Source organism: Podarcis gaigeae (genome assembly GCF_964106915.1).
Source record: "Podarcis gaigeae genome assembly, chromosome: 12".
NCBI classification, from domain to species: Eukaryota; Metazoa; Chordata; class Lepidosauria; order Squamata; family Lacertidae; genus Podarcis; species Podarcis gaigeae.
The window spans coordinates 39,007,221-39,023,538 of NC_139688.1; the positions used below are offsets into that span (position 1 = coordinate 39,007,221).

Here is a 16,318-nt window from a genome sequence, read left to right on the forward strand (position 1 = left end):
ATTGAAGTAGCATTGTGACACATGTTAGCAGGAAATTGCAAGATACGGAGGAAAAGTGTACAAATTGATGTTTTAATGTAATGTCTTTCAACTCGATCTAGCAAAGGAAGGGAGAAAAAGATGTCACATTTACAGGGTTTTTCTGCTTTAAAGCCGGTTGTCATAAAATGCAAAAGAAAACCCGGTGTTTAATTTTCCAAGACACTTTGATCAATTGTATTAATTTGTCTCAAGGAAGAATTAATAATTCTACCAGCAGTATAATGAAACTGTTTCAGCATTAATGCAGAATGAAGTACAGTGAATGGAGGTATTGAGCCAGTTTCACCCATTATCTGTTTATTATTAAGCCTTCCAAGACTAATAACATTAGTGAAAGATATATTTCTTTAACATTTATTTCAAAGTGGTGCGGTAGCAGCTTATTGGTTGGCATATCCATGATTTTTAAAGCAGCAACTATAGTTTTTAATGCTACTTTTTTCCCTTTAGGAAAACATAGCTTGACTCCTCTGTTTTCTTGCATAATGATTGTCCTATTCAAATAGCAACATGGACTGTGACACCTCATTTACATCTCACTCTAGTATTTCCCTTTTACTTCCAAATTGTTCTAATTTAAGACAAAATAAAATTTTCAAGAGAATAATATATCCAAGGGCTTCCTATAATACTCGGCTCCTATTCTGAGCTGCTAATCAGATGCCTTTGATTAAGCTGGTGAACGTAACATCTACACATATAGTAATTACTGGCCTCCAGAGACCATTTTTTCCATATAAACAGCTGCGCATAGTTCCATGCATTGGTACAATTGCAAATGAAGATGGGAGAGCCAAATGAGATGGGTGAATTGTAGAGAATGATCTATCCTCTCTTAGAAACCCTAGCAGAGTTAACTTGTTTGTTTTCTAAATGAGAAAAGCCTGTTATTGTTCTAGCCTTTCCCATCTTAGAAGATGCAAATAACAAGGGGCCTTGAAAGAAGGTCATAGCTCAGTGGCTATGAAAGGCCTCCCAGGTTCCAAACCCTGGCACCAGCAGATGCGACTAAAACCTGTTTGGCTGTTGCCAATCAGTGCAGATTAATACTGGTCTAGGTAGACCAATGTCTCACACACCTAGATCATAGTTTGTTTTTAAAGTACAATTCTATACAATGTTCTTTTGTACATACCTTGCTTGCTTTTAACCTGCTGTCATATCTCCCTGTGCTATTAGTAATGCATGCAGCATTGCTTAATTTTTTAAGACATCATTGAGCCCTGGGGTCGAAGAATAGCACACTAATTGTCTGAGGAAGATATGTTAATTAAATCTGTACTGTACTGTACTGTACGCCTAAGCTGGTATGGTGGCACAGAATGTTCAGTTGCCCAGAGAACTAAATCGTGTGGTATCCAGCTTCTGTAAGAGAAGGAAAATGTGTCAGTTTGGCTGGGTACAGAGTAGAGAATGAACTAAGATGGGGAGTGGAAGAAAGGATCGGTGGCTTAAGGAAAGGGATTGAGGGGACAAGGAATTGAAGCTAGAGAGATAAATATGAATACATTTTGCATTGAGGGTCTGTGTATTGTGGTGGGGACAGAAATGAGGTTCATAGATCCTGGTCAGGGGAATTCTGCCTATTGTTTATTCTCCTGTCTTTGCAGCAAAGAGGACTCAAGTACAGTAGTGACGGTCAGGACACTAAACTCCACAGACTGATTTCAGGAATTCTATTAACCCTAGAAGGCTATTGAAACGTCACTGGAAAGCTGATAGTTGATATTAGCCAAGCTGGCCATTATGTGATTTGTTGCCATTCATTATGTTATTTTTTTGGTATGAAACTCTCTGAAGCTGATGGGAGAGCTTTTCTCTGACATGGTTATCTTCTCAAACAGGATTATCCCTTTACAATGTTTGAGTTATTAAAGCAGAGTAAAACGAACTGCTTTTAATGGAATATATCCAACACTTTCTACATAAAAAACCCCCAAACTGAATCATTTGACCTTTCTCTTCCCTGCCCGTATTCCTAGAGTTTTTTCCAATGTGATGTTAATTTTGATTGTAAAGTTTTCCCATGACTTCAGGCTGCATTGGAATAAGAGGAAATAAGTTTTAGCTTACTACAGTTACAGAAAACATTGGGCAAGAGGAGAAAATATTTTCTCAGATTTAATAAGAAGGCCCCACTCTTTCCCCATAGGGACGTGGGTGGAACTGTGGGTTAAACCACAGAGCCTAGGACTTGCCGATCAGAAGGTTGGCAGTTCGAATCCCCGCGATGGGGTGAGCTCCCATTGCTCGGTCCCTGCTCCTGCCAACCTAGCAGTTTGAAAGCACGTCCCGCTCTGGCGGGAAGGTAAACGGCGTTTCTGTGCGCTGCTCTGGTTCGCAAGAAACGGCTTAGTCATGCTGGCCACATGACCTAGAAGCTGTATGCTGGCTCCCTCGTCCAATAAAGCGAGATGAGCACCGCAACCCCAGAGTCAGCCACGACTGGTCCTAATAACTCAGGGGTCCCTTTACCTTTACCTTTCCCCATAGAAATCGCTTACATGCAGCTGATACAAGGTGCTGCTGTTCCGAATGGCCCCTGGGTGCTGTGGTTAAACTTTTGGACAATGGCCAAGGAAGACCCAGTTTCAGATACCTCTCTGCCATTAGATTCTCTGTGGGTGATACTGGGCGAGTCACACACTTTCAGCCTCACCGTATTGCATAGGGTTGCTGTGCGTAGAAAAATTAGGGGAAGGGAGAGGGAACCGTTTTTACTGCTTTGAATTATTTGCCGTAAACATGGCATTGAAATGTAATAAATAAATACCACAATATACTCATACACAAAATTATATAACACCAGCTATTCTAGAGGCACCACAGAAAAACATTGACTCTGGTGTAATGGTAGATTACAAGTTCAGCCCTGTATGCAGTTACCCTACCAAAAAAGTGAAGACTGCTTTGTTGCATAGTTTGTTGCCAAAGGGGACGGAAGGGTCAGGTGTTGTAATGAATAACTGAGCCCCCCCCCCCTCAGCTCTCCACAGAGGGGCGCAAAAATGTTTATGAAACTTATCCCAGTGGTTCATCTCTGCACCAAATAGACCCTCTCATTCCTATTTGAAATTATTTTTGCCCTGCTCATGTGAAGTACACCTGTACACATGTAGCATTGATAGCACTTGCACAATCGATTGCTGTTTAAATGAGTCATTCAGCATTGGGGCATGCCTCAGTCTTTCAACAATCACCATTTTGGCCCATGCTGTGTCGTACTTTATTATTCTAGTGGAATATTTTGCTTAGGCGAATGATTTTGCCGAATCATAACATTACCTTCAAAAGCTGAGAATTGCAAAGAAGAGAGAGAATATGTTGAGACTATCGGCAAAATTTTCCAGAGGCTTAAAGCCGATCTAGAAATAAAACAATATTCTTCATTTGCTTGTTAAACTCATGAAATTAAGGAAACTTTTATAACAAAATAATTCATGCAGCTGAAAGTCTGTGCATCTCATTTTAAAATTAGATTAAAAGATAAATACAGTATGCAAGCCCTCTTATTACACAAACCCATAGCTGCCGTAAATACAGTTTGAGTGGTAGGGTGTGCGAGAGGATGGCACAGAATAAATGAAAGCTTTTCTGTAGAAAAATATTTGTCCCCTGCAGCACAGCCCTAATGTTGAAAGGGAGGGTCACCTGAAGCTGTTTATGTTTTTGCCTTGATGTACTGGGGTCGTAGAAGTGCTTTTATTATGCTTCTCAGGCAATGTGGATGTATTAATGAGGATATATAAAAGCAAAATAATTTATAACCTTGCTATCATCACAGTATCATTCATCATTTTTAATTGATCGTATTCACCTTGATTTTTCAAGGCAACATGGTGCTTATGACCAGTAAACATCTTGTGCACTTCTGGGCTTTAGCGCCAGGTGTGAACATGAAGTATAGAACCATGTAGCCAACATGCAAAACTGTATCTCCAATATCTTGAGCTCCAAAATAGGTATTGCATCACGCTATGTTTTTATTTTTTCTCCTTGCCCCTGTTTGAAAACAGATGCATGGATCAAGCATGTGTTTGAACTATGCTATGTTTTCAATGTGAACTCTCAATCTTGAATCCATATATCACACAGTTTTTTATTTTGCATCTTTCCCAGGCCTCCTTAAAACTGAATAGTTATGACCAAGCTATTATTCAGCCTTGAAACACAGAATTGTGCCTTTATCATGTGTGCTCATTGATTTTACATTTTTATCCTGCTGTTCCTGTGAAAAACTCAGGGTAATGTGTACTTCTGTTTCCCTATCCCCCCCCCCCCCCATTTTATCATCACAACATTCCCACAGGGGAGGGAGAATGGGTTACTGGTCCAAGGTCACCCAGTAACTGAGTGGGAATTTGAAGCTAGGTGTTTCTGTGTGGTTTGTTTATGGGGTGCTGAGTATAGTAGCTCTGTGAGGGGATTTTTGGGATTCTTTGGGGGAAGTCATGTGCTTTAAATGCCCTTGCCCAAGTCTGATACTCTAGCTACGAGATCACACACCTTCTGCACTAAAGTTATTTCCAGTATCTCAAGTTCATTGGAGCTATCTCATTTAAAGAAACTTCCAGGTGAGCAGAATGCAAATGCGGAAGTTTAAATCAAAGGCCTCCAATTATATATATGAACTTTACTTTTTATAAGTGAACATAAGGAGACGCTGTACGGCCAGCTATCTAGAAAGAAAATGAGTAAACATTCCGCACACGTACCAGTAAGGCAACTGCTTAAAAATATTGTCATTTTCTTTTATAGGATTAAATGGCTTCACACCAGTATGTCTGGAATTAGAGGAGTCCATTCTGTTTATCTAAAGCTGACAGCATAATGTAGGATCTGTTTATCTTCATAAACAACTTTCTTCAACAGTTAATTTTTCAACCATGAGTCGGGAGCCCTCCTTTCATCTCATGTTTAGTGTATGAGCCTTGTGTGAGTTTTACTGAAAATGAATGGATCTGTGCAGAAGCAATATTGGTTGGATCATGCCCTTAGTTGTCAGTGAAGTCATCAACACCCACACCATCCTTTCTTTGGGCTGTGCAGCTGTATAACATAACATAGAGGTTTAGGAAACATAGAAAACTGTCTTATACCAGCTCAGTTTATTAATTTAAGGAAGTTATACCCTGCTTTTAACTATCTGCCTTGAAGCCCAGTTTTGTCTACTGACTTCCAGGAACCTTCCATGATCTCTGGTAAGGATGTTTCCCAAATTCTGCCCCCCCCCCGGAGTATGAACTTCAAGTTGGATCTCTGAGCCCCTCCAAAGGTGCCAAGGAACTTTTTAGTACCATGTTCTGAGACTTGACCTAAAATGTGGGTAATTTTGAGTTTAAACAGGGCATATAACAGCGTGAGTCACAATTAGCCTATTGAAGTTAACTGCAACAATAATCTCAGTTGTTCAGCCCTGGCTGCAATAACAGTCTAATCTCAAAAATTCAAAAGCTGTGTTCAATTAATCACTGTTCAGTTTTCTGGCTGAAAAAATGACAGCCCCACTATCCATTTGGAGAGCAGTTCACAGTGCAATTCTATTCAAGATCATTCTGAAATAAGTTCCACTGAATTCTATAAGTCTTACACCCAAGGAAGTGTGCATTAGATTGCATTCTTTATATCTGAACTAGATACCTCCCCCTTTCTATTAAAAGAAACAAAGAATTCTGGAAATGGGAGGTCTGCATAAATAGTGCACCTTTTGTTGAAATATAAAGTGCCATATTTTCCCTTCAAAAAAGAAAAAAGGGGAAAAAATGTAAACCAACAGATTTTCCAGAGTTGTATTGGAAGATTTGAAACCCTTTAAGTAGTTACAACTTATCAACAACTTTTGACTACAAAGAGGGTCATTTTTAGCATAGTCTCTCCATCCCTTTAGGCAAGGAAAATGTTTGTATGTCAATGCAGAACTGTCTGTGTAATTTAATTATTTATAGACATCTGGACTAGCTGGCTTGCTGTTAACAAATCACAGGCACACATTGTACTTCCCACTTGAGACTTTAAAAAAGAATAGAAGGACACCAGGTCATAATTTCTTTTCATGTTCTGTTTAGTGACCATAAGAAATTAATGTATTTCCTTTTGCAGCATTTAGGGTTTTATGTTCCATTTCTTCCCTTGCAATGCATTTGCGTCTGAGGCTAAGCCAAGCAGTCTGATCTTGAGGATCAATTTTAGCCATAAACAATGGTTTGTGCTGCTGTGTAAGCATCATTTAGTGGGGCAGAGCTGTAGCTTAACTGAAGTAACTGCAAAACATAAACAAGGTGGAATTTGATTCGAAAGCTAACCTTGAGATTTATTGAACTTTGAAAGTGATTCAATTACGTGGTGGTCATTTGCCCCACAAAACTGCCACAGAAGGATTGCCTTGATACGGAGCTGAGGTTCAGAAGGGGAATATGGTGAAACAAATGTGTAATTATCCACATAACAAGGTGAACTGAGCTAAATCCTTTACCAGAGTAACCTCATAAGCAGCAAGAAACTGAATAGGCTTTGTACTGAAGGAGGCAGAGCTGAATGTCATAAACATGGACAAGGACCCTATGAGGATTTAGTCTTCAGTATACCATACAGGAAATGAGGAGTTGGCAGTTGCAGTAGACGTTTGTGCTAATCACATGAGTTCAGCTGTTCAGAAAGGGTAAAAGTACCATAAAAATCCACTTGGTAAGTTGTGCCAGCTATTTGCATAAGCTTGACCAGCTGTTTGAATCCCATCTATTGCCTGTGACACATCCTGTAAATTTAAAAAACTTTTGTCATTATTACAAGGCACCTCTGAGCTTTGAGGGTGTAGTAGAACACCTTAGCTAATAATTCTGCAGTATTTCTGGCATGTTGTCATTTGAATTATCTCTGAATTTTCCATCTCTGCAGGGCCATTTGTTCCAGTGATAAATAAAGTGTAGGCAATTGTTGCTGCCAAACGGGATTTTGTAGTATTCTTTACTAAGAAGAATATTCTTGTTTTGAAGAGTTCACTTTTTAAAAAAACAATACTTAATAATCTGTTCCCAAACTTAAGAAAGGGTGACAGCTTCAGTCCAAAGAATAAATAAATAAAACCTGGTAGATGTGTTCTGCTTTTTTTGCCAAGAGGCCAATTTATGGAGCCCAAGCTCAAGAGTGGCACTTCATTCACACTGCTATAGATTTATTCGTACAAATAAGATTGCGGGCTTAAACCATATACACAAAATGTCATTGTAAACTACTACCTGATGAATCTCAAAGTAGTTTTTGTTCCTTTCTCAAAGCTTTATTGCATGCAAAGTGACTGGCTCAAACATCTGGTCTGATTGGTATAATTTTAAGGTTCGTTTCAGATTGTACAAGAGAAGTGTGAGAGGCAAATTGCCCACCATATTTAGTCTTAATTGTTAACATATGAAATCAGTTCTGTTTGGGTGTCTTGCACATTTTTCTGGGCATGCCATTTTTCTGGGCTTTAGTGGAAAGCATATGGGCTTAGTTGCTTGAGTACAACATTGGAAGCCATGTCATTATTTTGGCATTGCTAGGATGTAATGCTGACCAAGTATAGACAACCAACAAAACTATTTTGTTCTCCCTGTGCTTTGTGAACTTGCTGTCTGTGTTAATTATAGCCCACTGGACTCTTTATTGTGGTTCCCACATTAAGTAGCTGCCAGTGCCAGAATTTTCATTTTCTCGGCACGGCCATTTTGTTTCATGCAGTGTCAGTATGTTGTTGCTGTCTCAGTTTGGTACTAATCGCGATTGTTGCCAACAATCAGAATAGTGAAGAAGAAGAAGAAGAAGAAGAAGAAGAAGAAGAAGAAGAAGAAGAAGAGGAGGAGGAGTTTGGATTTGATATCCCGCTTTATCGCTACCCTAAGGAGTCTCAAAGCGGCTAACAATCTCCTTTTCCCTTCCTCCCCCACAACAAACACTCTGTGAGGTGAGTGGGGCTGAGAGACTTCAGAGAAGGGTGACTAGCCCAAGGTCACCCAGCAGCTGCATGTGGAGGAGCAGGGTATCGAACCCAGTTCACCAGATTATGAGTCCACTGCTCTTAACCACTACACTACACTGGCGTAGTGAACATTCTGTGGATCCCAGTGAATTAAAGGATGAAAGCAAGTGGCTTGGTTTAGTGAAAAAGTGGCTTTTCCCTGTTTGTGAAATTGTAGAGGAGCTTCTGGATTGTGGACTCCTTTCACCATGGGCAGGAATAAATGACCGAATCAGGGAGATTAACCAGGAAGTTGAATAGACAGAGAACAACGAATGAAGATTTGCTCATGATCTTGCCATGGTGTCCGTACACAGATTAGGGAGTAATCGGTGTAGCTGTTAAACTATAATAGCTGCTATTTTTTTCCTGTCAAAGTATTAGACTAAACCTGCTGAAATTACATCCTGCTATAGTGCAGTGATGCAGTATTTATTTTTAAATGTTGCTGGATATTCGTGTATGTGGTTATACAAAGGGTCCTTCTAAACACCCATAAAGGCATACCTTTTAAAAAGGGCTATACAGTGGTACCTTGGGTTAAGAACTTAATTCGTTCCAGAGGTCTGTTCTTAACCTGAAACTCTTCTTAACCTGAGGTACCACTTTAGCTAATGGGGCCTCCCACCGCCACCACGCGATTTCTGTTCTCATCCTGAAATTAAAGTTCTATTTCTGGGTTAGCGGAGTTTGTAACCTGAAGCGTCTGTAACCCGAGGTACCACCGTATTCACAGTAGCACCAATCCAGAACCAAAAGCAATCATTGTCTCTGTGTAAGGGGAGAGGTACTACACTTGGGAATAGCTATACTCTTTTTTCCCCCCTACTTGAAATGAGTAAATCAGAGGACATCACTGGATTGGGTGAGTGTAGAGCTTTCAAAGTTAAATAACATTTTGCAAAGCAGCAAAATACCTATGAAGTAACATGGTATTACTGTAAGGGAGATGAGGCAGCCCTGTTGCTGTTGGACGGTTTAGCAGAGAACTGTCTGGGTTTTCTTTGTGTTTGAATGATATAGGAGTTTGTATACATGTTAAGATTTATTTATTTTTTAAGTGTGAGGGGAAGAAGCATTAAAATACTATGGTAAGGCGAACAGATGAGCCTCCCCACTAGTGATGTCAGACTATATAACTTGCAAGGGCTTCCACAGCCCTGTGAGTGATTTTGTGAATAGTTATTACATGCATTAATAATGATCAATCGATTGATCTGTTAAATCTCTTCATTTGATGAGGTAATTAATTCTCCTGAGCGAGAATTATGTTTGTGGTACAGTTTCATTTGTAGAGCAGAGTGGTGAGTCATTGGCTTCCACCTAGCATTGTTTCTTCCTGATTTGCAGTGATAGAAATCTGTCAGGCTAAATGATTAATGTACACTAGTGATATATTCTACAAATGATATATTACTGCATTGCAGGGGGTTGGACCAGAGGACCCTTTAGTTCCCTTCCAGCTCTATAATTCTATGATTCTAAGCACAGCTGAAAAATTCTCTAGAATCCAGACGCCAGGAAGTACTACCATATATTAGAAAATATTTTACTGAGTTATGAATTTTGCAGACAACGGGCCTTCATCAGCAACTTTAGATTTGTTATGGAGTTCTCAGATTTATGGAAGAACTACAACTTGGTTCTCTTGTTTTGTAATGAAAAGTCATTTGAAGCTGTACTGTTGTGACTCATATTGTATCCTTTGCCTGGTTGTTTCTCTCATATCCCTGTACAGATGTCAAAAGAATATACTTTCAAAAATACTTAGGATTGTAGCCACCGAGATGTTTTAGTAAAACAACTCATTAAACTGATGCCGTTGTGTTTCATAAACGGGACTGATTTATTTCTATTTTTAAAAATGTTTTACAGTTTTAATGTAATTATTAAAATTCTTTGACAGAGCTTTGCCCTGGAAAGCAGCACATAAAGAAAAAATAAAAATAAAATTTTGAATGAATTGTCTGATGCCTGTTAAAATGCAGTTTGAAAATTTGGTTGCAAATTTAAGATAGTGTGTGCTCTCAGCTTTGTGTCCTTGATTTTGCTGCAGAAATACTTGTGTAGATATCAATACTGTTGCTTTAATTTTGAATAACATTTTGAAGTTACTAAGACCCATCAGATCTGATGTGTATGGGTGTACAGACATGTATGGGGGGTGGGATACAGTTCTGGTTCTTTTCCCAATCTTTCTTGCCACTTCCAAATCCTTCTTTCTCTCCACCCACACTCCCACTGCTCCCATCATACATGGGTAGGTGTTGCCATGGGCAATATAAGTATATATCCCCTCATTCCTTCAAAAAGGTATGCAGCCTTGAGGACTAGGTGTCTTTTCATCCTGCCCACCACAAAAGAAAAACAGCATGAGGAGGAATGCATAAACACCCCTTCCTTCCCTAGTCTTCCTCTCAGTCTCCAAGCTTGCTGCAACTGCTGTGTGTTAAAAAGAAAAGTGGGGAAAGAATTATGAAGAGGATTTCATGGAGAATAAAATGACATTTGAAGTTATAGGCCTTTCCTGATTCCCCCCCCCCCAATAAATAGGCCAACCTTAGTCCATTTCTAATAGGCAAGGTGACATGTAGATACTGATTATTGATGGCCATTTGATCCCAAACACTAAATATGCAAAGACTAGGACAAGCCAGACTTGCTTGGCCCATTATCTTAAGAAACGGTTCCAAAAGCAGCTTATGCTCACCCCCACCCCACTTTTGTCAGTTTCACTGTGCGGCCAAGAGTTTTGTTATGCATCTTCAGTTGAAGTTGGCAGAAGCTAATGCTCCTAGATTCTGCACTGCGTCTTTTGCCAGTCAAACTTTTGAATTCTGACTTAAAACTACTGCTTTTTTCAGCCCTGTTCAGCAGCCCTGCAATGTGTAACGTAGCCTCCTACTTATACCTGCTATAATGTAAACAAAGCTAGAATTCTACCTTTTCTAGGCAGTTTTTCAAGCTGTACCCATTTCCATGTTCATGCCCAGGAGCAGGATCTCAATTTAAAGCACCCCTTTACTCCTTAGCAGACAATAGTGGCTAGGGGAGTGTTTGAGGCCATGGCCACAGTAGCCGCAGGTTCCTTTCTCCTTGGTTAGTTGCTAGGAAGACATTGCTAGGCTTCATAACACTCTGCTGTTTGCTCCTTAGTTCGGCATCTCATATCCTTTGCCCTCTCCCCCTGTCATGGGGCCCATTCTTCTGTCTCACATTGCAGAGGAATCAGTACCCAACCTACACACAAAGTATATGTGTCTCTTCTTTCCAGGACTTGTAATAAAATTCTGGGCATTTGTATTAATATGTTAACAATTGTGGCCTAGAATATCAACAGATATTAAAATATAGCTATGCCCACAAACACATTACATGTTTATAGATAATGTACAGTAATGTACTGTTGAAGCATAGTTTGGTTGGTTGGTTTGGTCGGTCTTCAGCAAGTCTCCTGACTGTGAGTGTAAAAAAGAGAGAGGCAATAATATATACTATCTGCAAAAATGCAGAAAAGGTGGCCACGAAACACCATTGACACCTAAGGATGCAATCCCTTGTACACTTACTTGGTAATAAGTCGTACTGAGCTCAGTTGGACACAACAGCATAAGGGTAAATTGTATATATGTTACCTTTTAGTGTAGCTTTTAATTCATTTTGCATAGATGTCAGTACTGGTGGACATACATGTTAGTCCTCAACAGATCTTTTAAGAATATTCTGTTTTTGTAACATGTGGCAAGTACCTTACAAACTTTCCCTTCCTCTACTTTTCAGGATGGTACGAAGCAAAAAAGAGAACGGAAAAAGACGGTGTCATTTAGCAGCATGCCAACTGAAAAGAAGATCAGCAGCGCAAGCGACTGTATTAACGCCATGGTTGAAGGCTCAGAACTCAGAAAGGTTCGCTCCAACTCCAGAATTTACCACCGGTACTTCCTTTTAGATGCGGACATGCAGTCTCTACGTTGGGAACCTTCAAAGAAGGATTCTGAGAAAGCAAAGATCGACGTTAAATCAATCAAAGAAGTGAGAACAGGGAAAAATACAGACATTTTTCGTAGCAATGGAATTTCGGAACAGATTTCGGAAGACTGCGCATTTTCTATTATTTATGGAGATAATTATGAGTCTCTAGATCTCGTTGCAAATTCTGCAGATGTTGCAAATATTTGGGTCACTGGACTGAGATACCTGATATCGTATGGAAAACACACACTAGATATGCTAGAAAGTAGCCAAGATAAAATGCGGACTTCATGGGTTTCACAAATGTTTAAAGAAACAGATATTGATAATTTGGGGCGCATATCTATGTGCAGAGCTGTACAGTTTATAAAAAATTTAAATCCTGGTTTAAAAACTAGTAAAATTGAATTGAAGTTCAAAGAGCTACACAGAACAAAAGACAAACCTGGTACAGAAATCACAAAGGAAGAGTTTATTGAAGTCTTTCATGAGCTTTGCACTCGCCCTGAGATCTATTTTTTGTTAGTTCAATTTTCTAGCAATAAAGAATTCCTGGACACAAAGGACCTTATGATGTTTTTAGAAGCAGAACAGGGTATTGCACATGTCACCGAAGAGATAAGCCTGGATATTATTCACAAATATGAGCCATCTAAAGAGGGCCAGGAAAAGGGCTGGCTTTCCATAGACGGTTTTACAAATTACCTTACTTCTCCAGAATGCCATATATTTGACCCAGAGCACAAAAAAGTGTGCCAGGGCATGAACCACCCTCTGTCTCATTATTTTATAAACTCATCTCATAACACGTACTTGATAGAGGATCAGTTCCGAGGCCCATCTGATATCACAGGATACATTCGTGCTTTGAAAATGGGGTGTCGGTGTGTCGAGTTGGATGTGTGGGATGGTCCTGACAATGAACCAGTAATTTACACAGGGCACACCATGACCTCGCAGATAGTCTTCCGCAGTGTAATCGACATTATAAACAAATATGCATTCGTTGCTTCGGAATACCCTCTTATTTTGTGCTTAGAAAACCATTGTTGTCTCAAGCAGCAGAAGGTGATGGTTCAGCATATAAAGAAAATATTGGGAGACAAGGTCCACACGCAGTCTCCAAACACAGAGGAATCTTATCTGCCTTCTCCTGAATCTCTTAGAGGGAAAATACTAATTAAAGCCAAGAAGCTGTCTCCTAATTGTTCTGGGCTAGAGGGAGATGTTACAGATGAAGACGAAGGCGTAGAAATGTCCCAGAGAATGGGAAAAGAGGGTGTGGAACAACAGAATATTATCACAGTAAAACGGTTTCAGCTCTGCAAAGAGCTTTCAGAACTGGTAAGCATGTGTAAGTCGGTTCAATTTAAAGATTTTCAGGTTTCATTTCAGCTTCAAAAATACTGGGAAGTTTGCTCCTTCAATGAAGTGCTTGCTACCAAATATGCCAATGAAAACCCTGGAGACTTTGTGAATTACAACAAACGGTTTCTCGCCAGGGTTTTCCCTAGCCCTATGAGAATTGATTCTAGTAATATGAACCCACAGGATTTTTGGAAGTGTGGCTGTCAGATAGTAGCAATGAACTTTCAGACACCTGGATTAATGATGGACCTCAACATTGGTTGGTTTCGTCAAAACGGTAACTGTGGCTATGTTCTTCGACCTGCTATCATGCGGGAAGAAGTCTCTTACTTCAGTGCAAATACGAAGGACTCTGTGCCTGGAGTTTCACCTCAGCTTCTTCATGTTAAGATTATTAGCGGACAGAACTTTCCTAAACCAAAAGGGTCAGGTGCCAAAGGTGATGTTGTAGACCCTTATGTCTATGTAGAAATCCATGGGATCCCTGCAGACTGTGCAGAGCAAAGGACAAAAACTGTGCACCAGAATGGGGACAACCCAATTTTTGATGAGAGTTTTGAATTTCAGATTAATCTACCTGAACTCGCCATGGTGCGCTTTGTAGTGCTGGACGATGATTATATCGGGGATGAATTTATTGGGCAGTACACAATTCCCTTTGAGTGTTTACAGACAGGTTATCGCCATGTCCCCCTTCAGTCTTTAACAGGAGAAGCTCTGGCACACGCTTTCTTATTTGTCCACGTTGCTATAACTAATAGAAGGGGTGGTGGAAAGCCACATAAACGGGGCCTGTCTGTCAGGAAGAGCAAGAAATCCAGAGAATATGCCTGTATGAGGACTTTATGGATTAAAACCATTGACGAAGTATTCAAGAATGCCCTCCAGCCCATACGGGATGCCACAGATTTGAGGGAGAACATGCAGGTACCGTCTTTTATTCACTACCATTTATATGAGATTACCATTTTACATACAGATATACTGGTGTAATTATATGTTTCCATAATAAATAATGTGACGTAAGTTAAGCGTAGTAAATGTGCTCAGAGGTTCAGTGACTTTGCAGACAGTTAAAAGTAAGGATTAGAGTTATCAGTGCCCTCAAGTGATGGCTGTAAGATACTCAGGCACGGATGCCACCCTACCTGGATTCAGTTTTTGTGCTGTAAGGTATTTTCTGTTATCTGACTGTTCTTCTGAAGGATGACTGATTATAGATATGTTTTATAGCAAGGTTGGCTAACTGGTTTTATTTATTTACAGTTGTTCCTTGGATCCCGAACGCCTTGCAAGTCGAACATTTTGGCTCCTAAACATTGCAAACCCGGAAGTGAGTGTTCCGGTTTGCAAACGTTCTTTGGAAGCCGAACGTCCGACGCGGCTTACGAGGGTTCCAAATGGCTGCAGGAGCTTCCAGCAGCCAATCGGAAGCCGTGCCTTGATTTTTGAACGTTTTGGAAGTCTAACGGACTTCCAGAATGGATTTTATTCGACTTCCGAGGTACCACTGTATTTTTATTTTTAGTAGTATTATTGACCTGCCCTTCAGCCTAAGGTCCCAGGGCAAGTTACAACGATAAAACAGTCCAACAATATTTTTTAAAAAACCGTTTGAAGCAACTTATAATCACAAACTACCTCATTTTTCCTCCAAGGAGCTTGAGGTGGCACGGCACTTCTCCCTCTTCCCCATTTTATCCCCTCAGCAACTATGTGAGGTAAATTAGGCAAGTAAATTAGGCAGAGGCAGAGCGAGCGAGAGAGAGAGACCTAGTCCAAGGTCACCCAGTGAACTTCATGGCTGAATCACATTTGAACCCGGGTCTCCCCAGTCCTAGTTCAACACTTTACTACTACACCTCACTGACTCTTATTATTTATTTTGGTAATATATAGCCTGATCTCCATTAAAATCTGTTCCAGAGTAGAATTTTAATCTCAGGGCTGCATCACATGCTGACTAATCTGAGGGCTACATCCCAATGGCGCCTATGATCAAAGCACTAGTGGGTTCTGATGCCCCACCCCACCTTTGCCCCTTCTTTCTCATGGCACATATACTCACAGTACACACACAGCATACATCATCTCACCCCACACATGGCTTGCAGAAAGCCCCCATTCCTTCTTCACAACACCTTTTTACCCATGGCAGATAGGAAAGAGGTTCAGGAGCTCAAGCGTGCCAAGGAGCCCAGCATTCGACTTGATGGAGCAATGGTATGCTGCAGCATCCTGAGGTGGACTTCTTCTTTTTTAGTGCCATGTGAAGGATGGGAAGAAAAAAAATGCTCCTTCTGTAGCTGTAGTGTTCTAGCAGGGAGGGGGAAGTGGGGAGGGAAACTTCCCCCAGCGCTCTGCCAGGGAGAAGGTCGTCTTCCTTCCCGGTGTCCCTTCCTCATGAGCATTGAGTGAAGTGCCTTTCCTTTCTTTCTCTCCACTGCCACTGAACAGATTGGAGCTCTCTGGAAACTGGAAGGGAGTACTCTGCTCTGCTCTGATGTTTCCCAAGCACTCCCAGCTAGGGGTATCAGAGAGTTCAGACAAAAACAGAAAAGAAATCAGAAATTGCTGCAGTTGGCATGTTCATGTGTGGTCAGGAATGGTAAACAAATGTGACTGGTCTTTGTTCAATGTTGTTCTTGTTTAGTTCTATGAACAGTAAGTAATTAATGACCTTTCTACAGTGTTTTGACATTTCCTTTACACTGAAAGGGATGTTAAGATACATAAATAGTTATGCAAGTTATGTTAAATTGCAGACAGCAAGATAACATACTTTGTAGAAGCCAGACTGCAGCAGAATGGATATGCTGTTGATTGTGGTGAATATAGGTCAGAACACAAAGTCGCTGCCTTATTTTGATACTCCCAGTGCTCAGGTTTCCAGTGCTCTTATCTGCTCAATGGTAGCAGATAAATAAGAGGAGAGGAACTTTG

The 16,318-nt window shown here is 40.4% G+C and overlaps 1 protein-coding gene across 12 annotated transcripts in view; it reads left to right on the forward strand.

Annotated features, from left to right (window-relative positions):
• The window catches only part of PLCL2 (phospholipase C like 2), a 137,621-nt gene that overhangs the window by 99,896 nt on the left and 21,407 nt on the right, over window positions 1-16,318 (forward strand). For all 12 annotated transcript variants that reach the window (XM_083705585.1, XM_083705582.1, XM_083705583.1 and 9 more), the window contains one exon: window positions 11,816-14,302. In XM_083705585.1, the coding sequence (XP_083561711.1) occupies window positions 11,816-14,302 (2,487 nt within the window). The remainder of the gene's footprint in view (window positions 1-11,815; window positions 14,303-16,318) is intronic.